General features: G+C 56.1%; 2 protein-coding genes and 1 long non-coding RNA gene across 3 annotated transcripts in view; 1 reads left to right on the top strand and 2 right to left on the bottom strand.

Annotated features, from left to right (window-relative positions):
• The window catches only part of LOC144331685 (uncharacterized), a 107,084-nt gene that overhangs the window by 66,173 nt on the left and 19,451 nt on the right, over positions 1–21,460 (bottom strand). The gene's annotated exons all lie outside the window — the stretch shown is intronic.
• Positions 4,800–17,374, bottom strand: SOX10 (SRY-box transcription factor 10). Its single transcript, XM_002798399.4, has 4 exons — positions 17,170–17,374; positions 16,182–16,696; positions 10,729–10,997; positions 4,800–6,689 (listed from the first exon to the last, which is right to left on the bottom strand). Exons 2-4 carry the CDS (start codon positions 16,610–16,612, stop codon positions 5,986–5,988), a joined length of 1,404 nt encoding a protein of 467 aa, XP_002798445.1. The 5' UTR covers positions 16,613–16,696; positions 17,170–17,374; the 3' UTR covers positions 4,800–5,985.
• On the top strand, positions 19,224–20,320 carry LOC107000660 (uncharacterized). Its single transcript, XM_015150302.3, is given in 5 exon segments — positions 19,224–19,513; positions 19,516–19,558; positions 19,560–19,822; positions 19,825–19,848; positions 19,851–20,320. Coding segments are annotated over 5 exon segments (888 nt in total). The 5' UTR covers positions 19,224–19,275; the 3' UTR covers positions 20,171–20,320.

Genomic DNA, 21,460 nt, shown 5'->3' with positions numbered 1-21,460 from the left:
CATGCTGCCTGGAGCATACACCTATTCCAGTGGCCCTGTGACTGTCAGCTCCTTAAGAAGCACCAGAGGCCCTTAGCCCCTTTGGATCCCCCACATCCTTCCCTCCATCTCCCTGTTCCCCAGAGCAAAGGCTGCTGCAGGGGAGACACCTCAGCTGCCTTCCCAGCAGACAGACGAGTCTTTGTGCCCAGGGAGCTGGTTGCCACGGAAACCCCCAATTTCCTTTCCAGTGGGGACTGGCTGCAGGGGCTTCTCCCTTCTCAGGAGTATCACAGAGCAGGTCTCATCAAGCCACCCATTGTTTCCTAAGGACCTGCTTCGAGCCTCTTATCGTGGGCTCGGATCCCCTTTCAGGAGCAGTGCCCCAGCAGGAAGCGTGGGGGTGTGCTGATCTCCCACCGTCCCCAGGCAGAGCCCTGCTGGGCAAGTCAGCGGCTGAAGCAAGGACCGAGCACCTGCCTACCCCTGCCCCCATGCCTCTGTCCCCACTCCTCCTCAGGACTCTGCCCACACGCTGTCCTCTGTGGCCCACCTCTTTGGTGTGCCACACCCATGCCATCTTCCCAGCCCCTATAAGATATCCTTTCCTTCCTGTTTGGGGCTGGTGATCCTCTGAGGCCTTGCAGGGATGGTACTGGGGTGGTGGTGCTTCTGGGTTCCAGGTGTTACATTAAGTCAGCTGGAGCTCCCGCTTCCTCTGCCTGAGGTTCTAATGGGTCCTCTTCCTTTCTCCATCCTGCTTACCCAACCTGAGGTAAGACCAGTCACACTGGCTCCTCCCTCCTAGGGGGTCACGGGGAGGGTGTATATTGACTGAACAGGAATAGAGGGAAAACTGGCTTCCTGAATATGCCAGCCTTGACCTCCATTCCACTGCCAGCTCCCCTTCCAAGAGGAGGAGCTGGGCTTCCCTAACCTCTGCAGGAGGCAGGGCCTCCGGGCCTGGGTGCAGCCTGGTCCCAGGATGGGGTGTGGGGAGTGAATGGTGAGCATCTGCACTGGTGGGAGGGGTGTCTGCTGCCCTGGAGAAGGGTTAATTCAGGGAGCAGTGGACTTCACACCCCCATCCATCCTCCTCCAAGCCTGTGGAATCCTTTAATCAAGTTGGGTGCTGAAATTTCAGCTCTGAAATGCCGCCTTTGTGCTGGCATCCAGGCAGCCGCCCCAGAGTGCGGGGGTCACTTTCTCGGCCCCATTTCTCTAAATAGTCTCTTTGTTCCCTGCTGGGCTGCTCAGTATCAGATGTGATTAAAGGGAGATGGGGTTTGGGCTGGGGAGGAGGGGAGTGGGGGGTTAACCCTTAGGGGATAGGGTGCAAGGGAAATGGGACAGAATGGGTGTTTTTCCTCCGTCTTCCTCTTCCCATTCTCCTCTTTTGGGGAGTCCCCTGCTATTCAGCTGGCTGGGCCTGGGTTTTGACTTCTCTTGAATAAAATGTCACCAGTCACCACTACTGGTTCTGTTTCCTTAGGGTTTGGGCATAGTCTCTTGAGTCATTTCCAGAAACACCCGACTCTTTTTTAACAAGTGGAGCTCCTGCCTTCCTGAGGCCTGCGTACCCTTGGAACCTTTGGTCTAAGGGATGTGCACAACCCAGGTCTTCTGACTTCTCTGGGGTCATTTCCCCTCCTTCCACATCCTCAGTGATTTCCCACTCAATCTCATGAGATGTGGGGTCTTGGAGGTGATAGTGTCATCTTCCGGATGTGCCCCTTGCTCCCCACCATGCCAGCTCCATATCCCTCATCCCACTGCGAGCAGGAGTAGTGAACAGACCGCAAATGGACAAAAGTCCTGCCTTTCAATGAAGAGGAAAGGGTGGGTTGTAAAAATTATAAACACATAAGGTTAGTACTGATTGATCTGTGACAAAATTCTAGAATAGGTTGGCCAGGCGCAGTGGCTCATGCCTGTAATCCCAGCACTTTGGGAGGCCGAGGCGGGCAGATCACGAGGTCAGGAGATCGAGACTATCCTGGCTAACACAGTGAAACCCTGTCTCCTAAAAATACAAAAAAATTAGCTGCACGTGGTGGCGGGGGCTTGTAGTCCCAGCTGCTCAGGAGGCTGAGGTGGGAGAATGGCGTGAACCTGGGAGGTGGAACTTGCAGTGAGCCGAGATCGCGCCACTGCACTCCAGACTGGACGACAGAGCGAGACTCTGTCTCAAAAAAAAAAAAAAAATTCTAGAATAGGTCACTCCATGTTTAAAAGTGCTTATATAATAAAAAGGAGATCAGGCGCTAGCATGGGTTGTCTAAGAACCAATATTGCCAAATAAGTTTTTTTTTTTTTCAATGGTTACTGGTCTAGTCCAGTAGGTTGAGGGAATGCCAGAGATCAGTGAATCTTGATTTTGACAAGGCATTGGCAGTCTCCATGCCACCGTGACAGAGAAGCATGTGCTTCATGGTGATGTAGTTAGACAGTTTTAGAACTGATTAGACGGCCTCCTTAAGAGTGGAGATAGAACTGATTAGACAGCCTCCTTAAGAGTGTAGATAATAGCCGGGCATGGTGGCTCACACCTGTAATCCTAGCACTTTGGGAGGCCGAGGCGGGTGGATCACGAGGTCAGGATATTGATACCATCCTGGCTAACATGGTGAAACCCTGTCTACTGAAAAATACAAAACATTAGCCAGGTATGGTGGTGGGCGCCTGTAGTCCCAGCTACTTGGGAGGCTGAGGCAGGAGAATGGTGTGAACCCAGGAGGCAGAGCTTGCAGTGAGCCAAAATTGCGCCACTGCACTCCAGCCTGGGTAACACAGCGAGACTCCATCTCAAAAAAAAAAAAAGAAAAAAGAAAAAAAAGAAAAAGAAGGGTGGAGATAATAGGCCAGGTGCGGTGGCTCACGCCTGTAATCCCAACACTTTGGGAGGCTGAGGGGGTGGATCATGAGGTCAGGATATTGAGGCCATCCTGGCCAATGTGGTGAAACCCTGTCTACTAAAAAAATACAAAAAATTGGCCGGGCGTGGTGGTGGGCACCTGTAGTCCCAGCTACTCAGGAGGCTGAGGTAGGAGAATCACTTGAACCCAGGAGACAGGTTGCAGTGAGCCAGGATTGCACCATTGCACTCCAGCCTGGCAACAGAGCAAAACTCCATCTTAAAAAAAAAAAAAAAGAGTGGAGATAATAGAACTGACGGTGGAGAGAGGCATTTAGTGCTGTACGCAGGTGTCCCTCTTCATTTCGACCTTTATTAGTGACTTGAATGAGGCTATTCAAGTTTGCAGATACATAAAGCTCTAAAGGAGAGCTAAGTTCTAAAAGGTTTAATACAGGTGGGGAAATGGGTCAAACCCAACAAGGTGAGATCTGTTAAAGATCAGTGTAAAGTCCTGCTTTTATCTAAAACAAAACAACGACATACATACAATTTGGATATGACTTTGCAATGGATATTGTCTAAAAGATCAGGGGTTTCGGTTACCATCCAGCTTCACGGGAACCAGCAGTTTTGGGGAGGTTGCCTGAAGAGCTTCCATAGTGCAGCTCCCAGATGGAGGGATTTTGGTCACCCTGGAGACTGGGCTAGTTCTTGGTGCCCTGTCTCTGCCCCAGTCCTGACTAGGGGCTGGAGACCACAGATGGAAGGAAGGGAGCTGACGATACCCAGTCTGGAGCAGTTGAAGATGCATTGCTCCAGATACAAAGCAGAAGTAGGGTCTGCAAACCACAGGCAGGTAGAGGGGATGATGGTTAAAAGTGCAAGCCTTGGAGTCAGAGCTGGCTTCAGATTCTGGCGCCAGCACTTCTTAGCATCAACCTCTCAAACTTCAGTTTCCCCATCTGGAAAATTGAGATAACGACTGGACCTACCCCTTCACTGGCCTGAATGACATAAGACCCTTAGTGGAGCACTTAGTAAATGGCAGCTGTATATAAGCTGTTAGAAGCTGGGTATGAGGAAGAACTTCCAACCATCGGAGTTGTTCATCAGTGGAGCAAGATGGCAAAGAGATTTCCCCTGTCCTTGCAGTTGTGTGCTTGTGAGGTGGAGTGGTCCTGGCCTCTGAGTGCAGTTTGGACTTCTGCTGAGGAAAGAGCTCTTAGGGAGTAGGTGCTTAAGGAGTAGACTGTCTGACATCCTTGGTCTAGACTTGGACAAGGGCAGCTGCTGTGAAGGCTTGGCTAGATCCTGGCATGGGCTGCTGTGTATGTGCTGGGGGAGGTGGCAAGTAGGGGGATGCAGCAACACAGGGCCTATCCACACATCCTGAAGGACAGGCCTCTGACTGCAGGCAGCACAGTGTCACACTCAACCCACCTTCTCCTCTTCAGACACCTGTCTCTTGAATTCTTTGCCAGCTCCCCTCTGCTGGGTGCTGGGTGAGCAGAGGGGCTGCTTGCAAGGCAGTGAGTTCCAGCTGAGCCAGTTAAGAGTGAGTGGCCCCCCTGCAGTGTGGGGCATAGCCGGCTGGGGAGAAGCTCCCATCTGAGGCTTCAGTCCTTGAGCTCAGACAGACCTCACTGGGATGCCAGCTATCCTAACCGACTCCGTTGTTCCTAATTTCTTAGCAGGGCTAGAGAGAGCGAGAGAGAGAAAGGAGAGGGGGAGTGGGGGAGAGAGAGAGAGGAGAGGTGGAGATGGGGGAGAGAGGAGGGGGAGGGAGAAGAGAGGAGGGGGAAGGGGAAGGGGGTGGGGAAAGAGGGAAGGAGGTGGGAGAGAGAGACCTTTGATGATCTGTCCTTTGCATTCTACTCCTAGCTACTTCCAGAAAGCATTTGAGGAAGCACCAGTACAGGGATAAGAGATGAAGAGACAGGCCAGGTCAGGCTCACCAAGCAGGTAACCGGAACCTTTAATTTTATTATGTGGAATGCTTAACGCAGAGTTAATAGGGGCTAGAGTGGCTAGGAGAGGGGACTACTGAGATAAATAACAGGAGACAGTAATGAGTTACATGTGGATTTGGGGGGCTGCAGAACAGGAAAATGGGGGGCAGATATAGCTACATACTTTATTCAAATACCACTGGGAGGCAAGGGGCAAGAGGCAAGGGCAGAATGTACAGGTCAGGATTCTAGTGTCTTCAGCCTGCTGCCAGCAACCTGGGTGCTGGGCCCTGTGTCTCCTGGAGCAAAGGGTTCAGGCCTGAGCAGCTGTCACTCTCTGGGAAGCCCAGGGAGTGGGGCTGACAGAGCAGGGGACGTAGAGCCTAGTAAGGGAAGAGGGAGCTGGCAAGGAGCCCAGGGAGGAAGGCTCTGTGAATTGTCTCTGATTCCTTTCCTGGAGCCCCTGCCTCCTCACCTCCTGGGATGCGCCTCAAGGTCACAGAGGTTGTAATGGAGGAGGACTGGGGGCTCTTTCTCGATTAGACAAAGAATGAGGTTACTGGCACAGAATTGGATCTGGGGGCCTCTGTGCCAACTCCTTCCTGCCTTCGGAAGGGGAGAGGACATTGAAGGGATGAGAACTCCACTAAGTCCCTCGAACCCTCCACTCCCCATGAGGCTCCTCAAAGCTACTCTCAGCCCCTGAGTGGGAGACACGGCCAGCTCCGGACACAGTCTCTGGGTGGCCTAGCCCTAAGGCACTGTGGCACAGGTGGCATGGGCATGTCAGACCCTCACTCTCTGTGAGAGAGGAAACAGGAGTCATAGGAGTGGTAAGGCCTCCGATGCCACCAACCCTGGTGCTTCCCCTCCCCGAGGAGGGTGAGCAGGTCCTTCTCAGGTCCTGGGATAGAGGGTCATTCCTGGGGGAAGGTGCAGCCCCTCATCTTTCAGTGTGGGAGCAACAGTCAACCTCCTTCTCCTCTGTCCAGCCTGTTCGCCTGGGGCTTTGCTGCTGGAGCCTGGATGGGGCGGGCGGGTCATCAGGGCAGTGAGCCAGACAGAAAGCCCCCCGACCCGTCAGCCTCTTCAGCCTCCTCAGCCTCCTCCACTGCCACCGCCAGGCCTGAGGTGGGCGAGGAACAGGGCACACAGGCTGGGGGAGGGGCTGGGCGGGGGGTGGTGGCGACAGGGCCCCCTTTAGGGTCGGGACAGTGTCGTATATACTGGCTGCTCCCAGTGTGTGGGGCTGTGGGACTGGGGCCCTGAGGGGCTGGGGTCAGAGATGGCCGTGTAGAGGGGCCGCTGTGAGGGCCCCATATAGGAGAAAGCCGAGTAGAGGCCAGAGGCCTGGCTCGAATGGCCGTAATAGGGTCCTGAGGGCTGATGGTCAGAGTAGTCAAACTGGGGGCGGGAGATGGAGGGGAAGGCTGAGCCGTAGTGGGGCAGGCTGAGGGAGGTGTAGGCGATCTGTGAGGTGGATGGCTGGTCGGTGTAGTGCGGGGGCCCCTGGGGCCCCGCGGTCTCTGTCTTCACCTGGGCTTTGGCATCCACACCAGGTGGTGAGACCGTGGGCAGAGCCACGCCTGGTGGCTTGGAGATCCAGGCGGAGTGTCCACTGGCCACAGCCAGGGCGCTGCCCAGCCCATAGCCAGCTGCTGAGTAGCTGCCCACGTGGCCTGGGTGCCCATTGGGCGGCAGGTACTGGTCCAACTCAGCCACATCAAAGGTCTCCATGTTGGACATTACCTCGTGGCTGATCTCACCGATGTCCACATTGCCGAAATCGATGTGAGGCTTCCCGCCCTCCCCCATGGAGCGCCCGTCCCGCTTCGGGTCTGCCTTGCCCGACTGCAGCTCTGTCTTTGGGGTGGTTGGAGGGGTGGGTGGGCCATGGCTCTGGCCTGGGTGGAAGGGAGACAGAGAGAGAGCAAAAGGGGGAAACAGGTTAGAGGCAGGTGGGCGCACGTGAACTTCAATGGTTCACCTTCAGGCAGCGGGTGCCTCTGGGAAAACCTTGTAAGTTTCAAGTTTTGGCAGCATGAATCGGCTTTTTTTTTTTTTTTTTTTTTGAGACAGAGTTTCGCTCTTGTCACCCAGGCTGGAGTGCAGTGGCGCCATCTTGGCTCACTGCAACCTCTGCCTCCCGGGTTCAAACGATTCTCCTGCCTCAGCCTCCTGAGTAGCTCGGATTACAAGCGCCCGCCACAATGCCCAGCTAATTTGTGTATTTTTAGTAGAGACAGGGTTTCGCCATGTTGGCCAGGGTTGTCTCGAACTCCTGACCTCAGGTGATCCACCTGCCTCGGCCTCCCAAAGTGCTGGGATTATCAGCGTGAGCCACTGCACCTGGCAGCATTTGTTTAAATACTAGTGTCTTAGATTGGTCTCCAGTTGTTTATGAAATTCTCAAATCTTAGGGATGAATCCTGCCTCCTCCCCTGTCACCCACCTGGGGAGGCCTGCCTCATTCTGAAAAACCTTTCCTGTGGAAAGTTCTTCCTCTCATCAGCTTCTCTGCTGCCCAAGTGGTCTGGCCCGGCCTTTGTGCTCTGCCAGCCCCGCTTCCACACCCATGCTGACTGCCCTCCTTGCTGGGCCTTGCTCACCCAGGCTCCTGAGTGCTCTGTTTCACCTTTGCTGGTTGCCTGAGCCTGCTCCCTGCCCTGGCCTCGTGTTGTGTCCTTTCCAACCCTTCCCTCCTCCTAAGCCCGCCCTGCTGCCCAGCTCACTGGGCTGAGGGTCTGAGGACACACACTTTTTCTCTGGGCCCTCAGCCCCGTCACACGCTGGTCTGTGTTGCCCTGTCGTTCCTTGAGCTGCCTTCCTCCGTGGGAGAGCATTTAGAAAACTGGTCCTTGTTCCTTTGTCTGTTCACTTTCCTATTCACATATTAATTCGGCAAACTCTTAGGGAGCATTACAAAATGCCAGGTACTGTGCCAGGTGCTGGGGATACAAATGTAAATAAAATGGATCCCTGTTCCCAAAGCTCATATAGTCATAGATCCATAGACCCACATGCGCCCAGAGTTGGAAGTGCTGTGATGACAATATGCAAGGACTTGGGAGACCAGAGGAGGAGTCTACTCGCTGCCCCAGGGATTTGGGGAAGGTCTCATCGGGGAAGGATATCTGAGTGGGGTGGGGCCTTGAAGAGTGAGAAAAAGTCTGTGTCCACAGTTTCTTTCGGAGGTGGTTGCTCTGTATGTGGTCCAGTGTCTCCTGATGTGTGTGTGTGTTTGTGTGTCCCTGAATCTTTGAAGGTGAAGAGTATGTGCATGTGTGTGGGAGGGATGACTGCCTGGCATCCCATTGGAGACAGAACACATCCACAGTCGTAAGAGACTAAGAGCTCCCCAAGGACAGGCTTGTTCCTCCTTCCTCAGACCAGAGGCAGCGCCGAGTCCTGCATTGGCCAAGGGCTCTGTACTTCAAGAGACCTGCCTAGGTTTTTGAATCCTGGTTCTGTGTCTGGACAAATCCCCAGTCTTCTCTTAACCAGTTTCCTTATCAGTAAAATAGAGATTGTACCAAGCAGCCCAGCCATTGCCTCTTTCTGGAAGCCTTCCTTGACAAGAGTCTGGTGGGCAGCAGGGGTTCTTGGAGACCTAACTGGATGGGATGGACGGCTGTGCCACCCCTGGATCTCACACAGGCTTCTTGTGTACTTCTCTCTCTCTCTCTCTCTCTCTCTCTCTCTCTCTCTATATATATATATATAATATTATAAATATAAATAATATATATAAATATATATATTATATTTATATATATATAAATTTATATATATATTATATATATATAATTTTTTTTATATATAATTATATATATATATTATATATATATTATATATATATAATTTTTTTTTTAAGAGATAGGAGGCTGGGCACGGTGGCTCACGCCTGTAATCCCAGCACTTTGGGAGCCTGAGGTCAGGAATTCAAGACCAGCCTGGCCAACATGGTGAAAACCCATCTCTACTATATAATAATTAGCTGGGTGTGGTAGCATGTACCTGTAATCCCAGCTACTCAGGAGGCTGAGGCACGAGAGTCACTTCCCAGGAGGCAGAGGTTGCAGTGAGCCGAGATGGCACCACTGCACTGCAGCCTGGGCAACAGAGCAAGACTCCATCTCAAAAAAAAAAAAAAAAGACACAGTCTTACTATATTGCCCATGCTGGTCTCAAACTCATGGGCTCGGGTGATCCTCCCACCTCAGCCTCCTGTGTAGCTGGGACTGCAGGCGCCTTCCACCATGCCCAACTTCGTTTCTTCCTGTATTTAATTCACTCGTTTTCATCCCTGCTCTCTAGACTCTCTAGACTATGGGCCCCTGAGGCCAGGGACTGTAGGCTTCTCTGGTTAGTACCCCTGGTGTCCACTCCAGTGTTTGACACAAAGTAGGACTCAGAGCGTGTTCTCTGAAGGCAGGAGCTTTGCTCACTGAGCACTTTCCATGTGGCAGACCTGTGTGTGTCACTTTCTGTACATTAGGAACACAGGCAAGGCAGCCGTGGTGCCAAGTAGAAGCCCTGGAGCCAAACTGAGGAAGTTCCTGTCTGTTTCTCATCAGTAAAATGAATGAGAGTAACTTGCCATAGCTGAGATCTGAGCCCAGGCAGTTTGGCTATCTCATCACATTGTTTGCAATGACTGAGTTAGTATATATAAGGCAACTAGCACCTAGCACAGTGCCTGGAACACAGTAGGTGCTCAATTAATGTTAGCTGTTATTATCATTAATGAAAATTAAACAAGATAGCTTATGTCTGGCTCATCCATGGCCTGTGCTCAGCATCACATGCCGTGTCTCCTCTGTCAGGATGGCTGGTGGGATTTGGGAGGCCGAGAGGTGGGCAGATTGCCTGAGCTCAGGAGTTTGAGACTGGGCCTGGGCAATACAGTGAAACCCTATCTCTACTAAAATACACAAAATGAGCCAGACGTGGCAGTGTGCACCTATAGTCCCAGCTACTGGGGAGGCTGAGGCAGGAGAATTGCTTGAACCCAGGAGGTGGAGGTTGCAGTGAGCCGAGATCATCCCACTGCAGTCTAGCCTGGGCGACAGAGTGGGACTCTGTCTCCAGAAAAAAAAAAAAAAAAAAAAAAAAAAAAAGAATGGCTGGTGGGAAAGAGGCAGTGATTTCCTCTCCTCCATTTGATCTTCCATTTCTCAAAACTGTCCTGTCTTCTTCCCCTTTCCTTGTAACTACCCCAGCCACCTCTCACTCCATGGCCTCCACAGACTCTTTTTTTTCCCCCATATTGGCCAGGCTGCTCTCAAACTCTTTTTTTTTTTTTTTTTTGAGATGGAGTCTCGCTCTGTCGCCCAGGCTGGAGTGCAGTGGCCGGATCTCAGCTCACTGCAAGCTCCGCCTCCCGAGTTTACGCCATTCTCCTGCCTCAGCCTCCCGAGTAGCTGGGACTACAGGCGCCCGCCACCTCGCCCAGCTAGTTTTTTGTATTTTTTAGTAGAGACGGGGTTTCACCGTGTTAGCCAGGATGGTCTCGATCTCCTGACCTCGTGATCCGCCCGTCTCGGCCTCCCAAAGTGCTGGGATTACAGGCTTGAGCCACCGTGCCCGGCTGCTCTCGAACTCTTGACCTTGTGATCGGCCCGCCTCGGCCTCCCAAAGTGCTGGGATTACAGGCGTGAGCCACTGTGCCTGGCCAGTTGGCCTCTATAGACTCTTTAACTGGCCCTCTTTGCCCAGCAGCAGTGACCCCTTGGATCAGCCCTGACCAGAGCCATCTTGCCCAGCCGCTGCCCCTGGCACTGGAACCCCCATGGAGCTCCCTCTGGGCCCCTGCAGCTCTGCTGGGGCAACTGCACAGCCTGGCACACTCTCCCTAGAGTCCAGGGTCTCATTGCCATCCAGCCGTCTCCTCTCTCCACTGACTGGCCTTGCCCCACCCTCAGCCCTGTCATCAGCACTCACCTGAGGGGTGCTCGGGGTTCCCATCTGACATGGGGGAGCCCTCTCCTGGGTGCCGGTGGTCCAAGTGGGCACTCTTGTAGTGGGCCTGGATGGCGGCGGTCCCACCTTGCTCCGCCTCCCCACCGGGACACTCTGCCTCGCCTTGGGCAGCCTTCCCGTTCTTCCGCCGCCTGGGTTGGTACTTGTAGTCCGGGTGGTCCTTCTTGTGCTGCATACGGAGCCGCTCAGCCTCCTCGATGAAGGGGCGCTTGTCACTTTCGTTCAGCAGCCTGGGGTGTGGTGGGAGGCGGAGAGGACGGCAGAGGGGCCCCCGTGAGTGCCAGAGCACTCCAGGTTGGCCTCCCTCTGAGTGTCCGTCTTGGAAGATGTGAGGCCCTGGGATGGGGCACCCAGAGGACAGGACCTGGGGTGGGGGCTGTGCCCTATGATTTATGGACTGAGAGATGTGAGGCCCAAGGAATACAGCCTCAGAGGACTATGATCTCTGCCCCCAAAATCTTTCACGGGCTGGAGGGTGAGAGTGGTCAGCCTGCTGCTCCTGGCAGGAGTTAGAAGTAGGAATAGAGGTTTCAAGGGGCAGATGCCAGTTCAAGGAAAGGAAACACTTTCTTATCATCAAAGCTGTCTGCAAGTGCAATCGGCTACTTCATTAGGGGGTGAGCTCCCTGGGACTGAGGGTGGGTAACAGAAGCAGCGTGGCTGGGGGAGAGCTCAGTCTCTGCTACTTACTAGCTGTGTGTGTGACCTTGAGCAAATTACTTCTCTGAGCCTGAGTTTCTTCACCTATAAAAGGATGATAACATCGGCTTAACTTGGGTGTGGGATTGGCCAGAATAATGGATGTGAAATGCCTTGCACCAGGGCCTGGGAAGTGGGCTGAGCACCTTGAGAAAGAGGTGCTTTTCTTTCTTTTTTTTTTTTTTCTGTGAGAGAATCTCACTCTGTCACCCACACTGGAGTTCAGTGGTGCGATCTCAGCTCACTGCAACCTCTGCCTCCCAGGTTCAAGTGATTCTCGTGCGTTAGCCTCCCAAGTAGCTGGAATTACAAGCATGCGCCACCATGCCCAGCTAATTTTTGTATTTTTAGTAGAGACAGGGTTTCACCATGTTGACCAGGCTGGTCTCCAATTCCTGACCTCAGGTGATCCGCCCACCTCGGCCTTCCAAAGTGCTGGGATTACAGGCATGAGCCATTGTGCCCGGCCCAAGAGGTGCTTTTCGATTTTTTATTTTTTGTTTATTTAGATACAGAGTCTCACTCTGTCACCCAGACTGGAGTGCCATGGCGCGGTCTCAGCTCACTGCAACCTCCGCCTCCTGGGTAGCTGGGACTACAGGCACGGGCCACCATGCCTGGCTAATTTTTGTATTTTCAGTAGAGACAAGGTTTCACCATGTTGGTCAGGCTGGTCTTGAACTCCTGACCTCAGGTGATCCACTCGCCTTGGCCTCCCAAAGTGCTGGGATTATAGGCATGAGCCACCGTGCCCGGGCCCGAGAGGTGCTTTTCTAATGCTGCTTGCCGGGGTGGTTGGACAGGAGGATCTAGGGGTGGCCTCTCAACTCTGGGTCCTGATTGTGTGAATTCCACTGTGGTGGAACTGAGGGGGCAGATGTGGGTCCTCTTTACCATGGGTCGGGGCTGGGGGGCACTGCCTCCTGGGGAGGATCGTATATCCTTGTCCAGAAAATAACAGAGGGTAGAGGAAGCTAGACTCTCCTCAGACCCTGGAACAGTCCCTGAAACCAACACATGGAGAGAAGAAACCCTGAAGCCAGTGCCCTTGCCACCAACTCCAGCCTCAGGCCAGGGTTGGAGGGTGGAGGGTGTTCAGGGTTTGGCTACTCCAGGGTGAGGAGGGCAGGATGGGGTACCTTACAGAGGGGGCCGAGGGGAAAGTCCACAGATTCTAGAGTCCCAGACCTTGGTACTGAGAGTCCATGAGGCTTTGTGGGAGCAGCCCTGTCAGTCCAGAGGGCCTCTCTCTCCAGCTGCCCCACCCCTCACACCCCAGTGGGTGCCCTCTTCCCCCAGTCAGCAGAAGGCCGAGCCCTCCCTCCCCAGGCTGGGCGGGGGTGGTCATGCCAGGCACCTCCTAGCCGGCAGCAGCATTCCTCTGCGGCTTAGCCTCCCTGTCTACTCCCCCTACCCCCGCCCTGAGCCCAGCCCTAGCCCCAGCTTTCTCAAAGGGTCCCTCCAGCCGAGACTGTCAGTCAGTGTACACACTTAGGACAAAGATGCTGGAGCAAGGAATTGAGAGTCAGGGAGTGGGATGTGGGCACCCTCTCTGATGGCTGGGACCAGGGGAGGGGGTGGAGCAGGCCTTGAGGGTGTGACTGGGGAGAACCCACAGAGGAGAGAGCTGCTCCGCCAGCAGTGGGCCCCAGCAGAGGGGCTTCTGGGATGGCTAGGGACATGGGACACAAAGCTCACTCTCTCACCCATCCTTTCCTTGCCCCCTGCCCAGCTGGCATCAGCAAGAAATTGACAGGGGCTAGAAGAGAGGGAGGATTCCAACATCAGATTCCACTGCCACCTTCTAAGCTAGTTCCCAGCATTAGCCTAACCCTGACAGAAACCTAAGCCCGGGACCACTGCCATCCCCGACCCCAGCCCCCTCCTCCACCAGCTGTGCTGGACAGCTGATTCCACCTCCAACCCAACCCCAAACCCAGCCTGCCCACCATGTAAACCCAGTCTCCAGCACCAGTCCCCACTCAACATTACCAGCCCCAAACCCCCCATGTCACCCCCAGCTCTAACTCCAAACTCAGTCCTCATTTGCACCTTCCTGTCAGCCCTCTTTCTCCCTGGTCTTCCAGGTTTGGAATGGGGGCGAGAAGAGGTAGGCTGATTCCTTACCCAAACTGGAAACCCCACCCGGGGAGCTCCCACAGTGGGGCACTGAGTGCTGCTACATATATCCTGCTAGGCCAGGGGCATAAGAAGACTACCTGGGGAAGGGCCTGTGGCACTGGGAACAGGCTGGGTGACCCCCACCACACAGGAGGGACTCTTGCCTGTGTCCGCCTTTCCAGTTTCTCGGCTCTGGTTCTTTCCAGGCAGGTCAACCAACCCACAGGTACCACCCTGTGATCAGCCTCTACTAGCCCCTCCCCAGATGGGCATCAAAAGTTAGCGTGACTGTTGGGGCTCACACGGCCCCTTAGGACCTGGGCTCTAGTGTGTCTGATCCCACACTCCCTTGGGGCACTCCACACAGTCTGTGTGTATCTCTCTCTTTTTGGTTTTAAGACACCTGTTTTCTAGCTCTGCCTACCTAACCACCCCTCTTCTTGACATCCTGGGAATCACAGCTTGAGGAGGTTTCAGGAGAAGCCCCTGGAGCAATTGGCGAGCCCAGTGCATACCCACAGGTCTCTCAGGAACCCCCTCCAGGGTCCAGAGAGCCACCATCTGTTGGCATTGCCTTTGATCCTTGCCATGGTTCTGGCCCTGTCCTCCCCCTGGGATTGGGTCCTCAGCTAGTAGTGCCAGTTTTCCTGACTGCCACACCTCAGGCTGGCTCATGTGCACACAGCTTGAGTGATGGCCAAGAATAAGTCCTCCTGAAGGGAGTTCAAGACCAGGGTTCTGGGCTGGGGGAACCTGGGGACAGGGACAATGGAGGAGCCAATCTTAAACCCTTGGCAATGGGAGATGGAGGGAGAATTAGGTCCGTCCTTGCTTTGACTCTCATTGGGCTCGCACTGTGGTCTTCTCATGGTCCTCAGGGTCTGCCCTGTCTGTATGTCTCTCCTGGTTGTCTGTTTCTCACTTGCTCTTCTTTGTCCCCTGGCACTAAAGGTACTGGCCTGGGCCAAGCCCCCCCCAGATCTGGATGGACCTTGGGCGGAGGAGCTAGCTGTGACCTCTACTCTTGAGCAGAACTGGGCTGTCTGGGTCCATACAGCGGGCTGGTTGGTGAGCCCTGGGCCTGCCCTGGGTGAGCAGGGCACTGAGGGCTGAGAAGGGGCAGGGGAAGGGGCACCAGGTCTTCAGCAAACACATGGCAAGAACAAGCCAGGGGGCTGGATGTGAATCTTTTGGTCTCTTGGAGACCCTCCTGCACCTTCTACCACGCTAAGTTTCTAGACCCAATCTCTACCCAACTGTGGTCAGCACGGGAAAGGGCAGTGGAAGAGAGCTGGGCTCCTCTGACAAAGCCCTAATTTTCTGGAACCCAGATGCTCCTCACTCTTGTTCTTATCTTCTTGCTTCCCCACAACATTCTGACCACTCCTCAGAGGGTAGGTGATCCACCACTGTCATCAGGGTTGGGGGAAGTCCTCTGGACAGAGTATGGGAGTCCTGGGTTCTGGCCCTGGCTCTGCCACTAACTTCTATGTGACCTTTGCAATTCCTTTGCCTTTCTGGGCCTGTCTCTTGGCCAGTCTAGCGGGAATCAGGTGACTGCTACCGACTCACATCTCCTGGAGTCCCTGTTCTCTTTCGGAGCTGCTCTGGCATTCCCGGGGTGGGAGTAGGGGGTTGCCTTGTTCCACACATCCCCAGGAGGCCGGGCTGAACCCCAGACCTGAGTCGAGGGTGGCAGAATTGTTCCCTGGGGGGGATGTTTTTCCTAGAGGTGTGGGCTGGTCCCAGGGAACCTGGGACTCTGAGGGCCCCTGGGCAGGAAGGGGGCCAAGGTTTCCTTCTGGCCAGAGTGCTCAGTTCCAGCTCTGGGGCAGGGGGGAAGAGGTTGCTCAACGTTGGGGTGGGGCCCTGGCAGGGAAGATGGCGCCGAACTGGGAGAGGGAGGAAAGGAAAGAGATCAACTTGGTGGCTCTGGGGCAGAGCAGGAGGGGGAGGCCCCTGTCTGTGTGTCCTCTCCCTAGGAGGATGAAGAAGCCCCCAACTCAAAGGAGGGTGGGGTCAGAAAGTCCCAGGGAAGACCCCAAGGATAGGATGAGATCCTGCAGCAGCAGAAACATTTGTACCCGCAGTTCTTCATCCCCCACTCTTCCAAAGACTCTCATCTGAATTCCTTGTTTTCTTTGAACCTCCCCTGAGTTCTCCATCTGCCTCAGTTTCCCTGCATCTCCAGCCAACCCTTTGGTTCTTTCCAAGCGTTTCCCTCGAATCCTCCTGACCACAGCAGCTGGTGGCATGAGTGTGCATATCTGTGGGCAGGGAGTTAGTGAAGGCTTCCTTCCCTTTCTCCGAAGCCCCAGGCCCCACGGTCTGCCACCCCCAAAATTCCAACCACGAGGGGGCGCCTTCCTGCCCGCCGCCCGGTGGGAAGACCTGGCCTAGGCAGCTGGAATTCGGAGTTCTAGGGTCCTTGTGGTGGAAGGGCGGGCGGGGTCCCCACACCTGGTCTTCCAGCCCTATCCAAGGAGGACTGCCAGGCAGTCCCGCTCCGGGGTGCAGGAGGCCGGGCCGCCTCGGCTACCCTGAATCCACCCGAAGCCAGAGGGCCCGAGCCCGGGGGGCGGTCGGGTGCTCACCTCCAGAGCTTGCCCAGCGTCTTGCTGAGCTCGGCGTTGTGCAGGTGCGGGTACTGGTCCGCGAGCTTCCTGCGCGCCGCCTGCGCCCACACCATGAAGGCGTTCATGGGCCGCTTGACGTGCGGCTTGCTCTTGCTGGCGCCGTTGACGCGCACGGGCATGGGCACCAGCGTCCAGTCATAGCCGCTGAGCACCTGGCTGACGGCCTCGCGGATGCACACGGGGAACTTGTCATCGTCCGCCTCTCCGTCCTGCTGCTCCTTCTTGACCTTGCCCAGCTCGCCAGGCCCCGGGCTGGCTCGCAGGCCCGATCCGCCGCCGCCGCCGCCGTCGGGCCCTAGTGAGGGCGCGCTCCCCGGGGACAGGCAGCGGGGCTCCTCCGAGCCTACGGGGCTCAGCTCCACCTCCGATAGGTCCTGCTCCTCCGCCATGTCGCCCCCGGCCGCCGCCGCCGCCGCCTCGGCCGCCTCCCCCGGGCCAGCCGCCGGGGTCCTCGCAAAGAGTCCAACGCCCACCTGGATGGAAGGAGGGCGCGATGGAGCGACCGCGCGCGCAGCCTCGAGGGCGGCCTGGGACAGGACGCGGGGACAGCCCCGAGGTGGCGGCCCTTCCTAGCTCCAGCTAAACCCACTCTGGCCCCTGGGGCCCACGCACATGCCAGACTCTAGGTGGGTGCGTCCTGCCTCTGCGTCTTCCCACCACCTGGTCCCAACCGTCTCTTGGTGTGGGTGGCTTTTTTTTTAGCCTCCTTTTTTGGGTGGAGGTTTGTTGATGATAGGAAGAAAAAAACGGAACCTTTATTTTGCTCTAATCCCGGCCCCTGGAATTTCCCACCTTTTCTCTCACCTTTCCTTCTTCCCTCAGCCTGCCCCAACGGGGTTTAGAGGAGAGCCAGGTGGGGGGCAAGGGCGGGGTGTCGCCTCTCTCCACCCCACCCAGCAGGGTCCCAGGCCTGGGCGGGCCAGGGAGGAGCAGGCTGCGCACTCACCTCCTCGGACCTCTCCTCCAGTCTGGGGCTCGTCCTTAGGAAGTGGAAAACCGTGTCCCAAGGTGTGCGGTCCAGCTCGGGGCTGGGGGGTAACGCTGGTGGGCTGGGAGGGAGGGGCGGGGGGCCCTGAGCCTCAGGCCACGGCCTCGTTAGGACGGAGCCTGAATCCTTACCACCAACCACCCTGGCCGGACAGCCCGAGACTGACTGAGCGACTGAGCCGCTGCAGAGGGCTGGGGAAGGAAGGAGGGGGAGAGGGGGGAGGGGGAGAGGAGGGAGGGAAGGGCAGAAGGTGGAGCCTCCAGGCTTTCCTTCATCCCCAACACTCAGGGCTCCTCCACCCGGAGCCCAGGCCCCCCCACCCAGCTCCCTGCCCTGCTGCCCAGGCCCATCTTGCTGGGGCTTAGCTTGAGCTTAGTCCGGGAGGCGAAGGGGAGGTTAGGCCGGGGAAGGAAGAGATGTAGGATGGAGGCTCAGAACCTGTTGAATGGAAGAAAACTGGGCCCAACTGGGACTCCCAAAGTCTGCCTCAGGTGGCAGGATGGGCACTTGGCAGGGAACTAGGGAGAGACGTGAAGGTGGTGAGGGTCCTGCGGGCCTGTGAGGGTGGCAGGCCTGAGCTGCTTCATCTGCAAAATCCTGTTGAGTGCCTACTGTGTGCCAGGCACTGATGCCCAGCTCCTCACCCTGCCTCCCATCTTTTCCCAGGCGGCCCTTTCTGCCCCATCCTGTACAGTGTGAGGGACTTCTCAGGGCTCCCTCTGAGAAGTGTAGAGCCCCAGCTTGACCCCTGGTCTGTTCTCTGCAGACACCCAGCACACACACATGGGCTGGTCTGGTTCAAGGTGGAAACACAAGACTAAAGCTGCCAGGAGGCCAAGGTGGGACAGGGTAGGGTCCTCTCTCAGTAGGTCTTGGAGGCATTTTGGGTTCCTACTTCCTGGGACCCAACTCCTTCCACACTGGGCTCACCCTGTCTTGGGAGAGGGTGGGGGAGTACTAGTCCTGGTTGTCACGAAGTCCTCTATTCCCTGACCCCAAGAAGGGGTGGGGACTTGCCCTGCCTCTTCCCTCCTCTGCCCACCTCTCCCTCCCTCCCCTTTTCTTTCCTGGCCATCCTCCCATGACACCTTTTCCTCTCTCTTTCCTAGGCCTCTCCTCCAAAGGTCACAGTGCCATACTCTTAACTGAGGGCAGCCCTGCCCAGGTGTTGAGGCCGAGGTGGGGTGTATGTGGGGTATGCAATGGAGCCGGGGCCACATTGGTGACCATGTGTGGTTCTCAGCTCCTCAGTAGCTGGGCAAGGCCCCAAGCCCACCCCAAGGGGTCCTGTCTGGAGTGGGCTACAAGGGGTCTGGGAGGCAAGGCCTCATGCTTGGGAAAGGCCAAAGGGATGTGGGGGGTGGGTAATGGGACACAATGAGGTAGTCACACGAGGCAGAGGCATGTTGGGGGTGGGGGGAGCGGACACTGGAGCACACACACACACACACACATGCTCACACACACAACCAGCCAGACAATCGGGCCAGTGTGTCTGGGGCCTCGGAGCCCAGTGAATTAGGAGTTTGATAAGGGTTTTCTCTTTCTCTCGCTTGCTGGCCTTGGACAATCTCCCCCCAGTTTTCCTCGACGCCACCCCCGGCGCTGCCAACCCTCCTCCCCCCGCCTCCCTTCTCTTCCCTGTGCCCAGACTCTTGTTCGGGGCCTTGAAACAGTGAGCTGTCTTTGTTCGAAATACAGGTGAACGGCAATCATGTGATTAACACACACACACATAAAAAGCTTTTTAACAGCGCCCGCTCGGCCTCAGAACCGCCCGGAGAGGAGCCGCCCTGGATGGACAGAGGGACGAGGGACGAGCATCTACCCAGTCGTGTCCCGGCTGCCCCACAGTCGCCTCCAACACCCGCTGCTGCCCGCCCGCTGCCTGCCTGCCTGGCATCTCTCTTTCCCGGTGGGTCCCCACTCATCCTTCCACCCCTCAGTTCCTCCTCTTTGAGGAAAGGGCCTCCCCGCTCTCTGCCGTGTCTGTGACTGGCCTGAGACCCCCCTGGGGCAGGAGGGGTGGTTGTGGAGGGAAAGAGCCCAGAGTTAGGAGGTGGAATGTGGGGTCCCACAGCTGCCCCCTTTCTAACTCCCTGCTTCCTCCTTTGCCCTCCTTGGCCCAGCTGGGCCAGGATGGGGGTGGGGGTAGCAGTGGGCACGCTCTGTCTGCAGGAAGCCATGCTAGACAGAAGGGGCCACTCCCTCTCTGTCTCCCTTGTCCCCGCACAGACACTGCCTTCCTCTCAGGGCTGTGCTGGGCTTTCTGCTGAGCAGTGTTGGGTGAGGCAGGTGGGCCTGCAGGGGGGTGGGAAGGGCTGTCAGATGACCAGTGCTGTGTGTGTGGTTGGGGCCCCTGCTGCGAACACATCCCTGCCCACCATGCTGGCAACTGGGATCCCCTCCATCCCATCCCAGACCCTGGGAACCCAGTGTTATCCAGCAGGGGAGGGTGAAGGACCCACACTCATTCCTGAAGAGCAGGGAGCTTGGAGAGGGGAGGGATGCTGGCTGAAGACACCTGGGCCTCTGTCCCAGCAGGACAACAGGAGGGCCAGTGTCACCTTCTGCTCCTTTCCCTGCTGTGGGTGGCAGGGGTCCCTTTACCCCTCATTCTTGACCCTTCCCCAGGGATGCCTTGACCCCCTTACCCCACCCCCCATCACCTCTCTGTCCTGAAGTGAGGGTTTGTCACCGTCCATGGCAAGGTGTGGTGCCTGGTGGGCTCCGTAACCTGCCCTCTCTCTGGGTGTTTATTCCGCAGCAGAGAGGGGCCTGTGGTCTAAGCGTAATGGTGGAAATCCAGGCTTCCTTCCATGGCCCAAGGAGGCCTTTCTAGAGCAATAGAGTTTTCCTGGGACTTGGCCTGGCTTTTGTTAAGGCAGGTCCTAGATTTACTCAGAAGATGGGCCCCGGAGAGGAGGAGAGGAAAGAAATATCTGTCAGTCAAACATGAAACCCACTGATGACACTGCCTGGCAGAGCTGCCGCTGGTCAGCAGTTACCCTTCACCCCCCAGCTCCCAAGTCCTCTTCCTGAGGGAACCGGCCCTGCTTTATGGAAGGCTCCACCTGTGTTCCGCACCCTGGGTCCATGGTCCCTCACCTGTCACATGGGGCAATGGTCACCCTCCCTCTCTGCCTGCCCTGCAGGATACACTGAGATGAAGGTCAGGAAATCTACTGGCTGCAGAGCCAGGGGCCATGCAGGAGTGAGGGACGGTCTGGTCAAGTTGAGGCTCTGCCCCCGCCTCAGTTTCCCCACACAGGCATGAGACTGTCTTCCTGACTCTCAGAGGACAGGGCTGAGATGGGATGAAGGAACCCAGGGAAAGCATTTAGCACCTCTGAGTGCTGTGTGGATGCGACCTGGAGGGTCCTGGCAATCCACTCTTTAATTCTATCTGGCCTGTGCATCCTCCTACCTCCAGTTGCCCTGTGGGGGCCTTTCACAGGGCCTGGCTTGTGGATGTGGGGTTTGGCGTAGGGCAGTGTTTCTCACATGGGAAGTGCACTGGGATTCTTCAGGTTGGGGTGGGGCCTGCGGTTCTGCATTTCTAATCAGTTGCCTAGGACTGGCTCTAATTCTTGTTGAATTTAGAATCACTTGTGGAATTAAGAAAAACATACTGGGCCAGGCATGGTGACTCATTCCTGTAATCCCAGCACTTTGGGAGGCCGAGGCGGGCAGATGACCTGAGGTCAGGAGTTCGAGACCAGCCTGGCCAACGTGGTGAAACCCCATGTCTACTAAAAATACAAAAATTAACTGGGCGTGGTGGCATGCACCTGTAATCCCAGCTACATGGGAGCCTGAGGCAGGAGAATCACTTGAACTCAAGAGGTGGAGGTTGCAGTGAGCCGAGATGGCGCCACTGCACTGCAGCTTGGGTGACAAGTAAGACTCTGTCTCAAACAAACAAACAACAACAACAAAAACATACTGGAGCCCAGATCCCACCCCAGACAGGTTGATTCTGAATTTCTGAGGCTGAGGTGCAGGCTTGAAGTTCCCAGGGAAATCTTCACTGAGTCTCTGGATGCTGAACCAAAATCACCAGGGATGGAGGAGCGGGCTTGGGTACTGGACCCGCCAGCCAGGCAGGTTATACTGGGGTATCCAGAGAGCTTCAGGGTGTGGCTGGGGAGGAACTATGCACTGGGAAGGTGGAGGGCCGATGGGCACAGGTTAGTGGTCGAGGGCAGCGTAGTGACAGACAGAAGCCGCCCTGTGGGTCTTCAGCTGA

This window comes from Macaca mulatta, chromosome 10 (genome assembly GCF_049350105.2).
Source record: "Macaca mulatta isolate MMU2019108-1 chromosome 10, T2T-MMU8v2.0, whole genome shotgun sequence".
Taxonomy (NCBI): domain Eukaryota; kingdom Metazoa; phylum Chordata; class Mammalia; order Primates; family Cercopithecidae; genus Macaca; species Macaca mulatta.
This window is presented reverse-complemented; position numbering and strand designations above follow the sequence as displayed.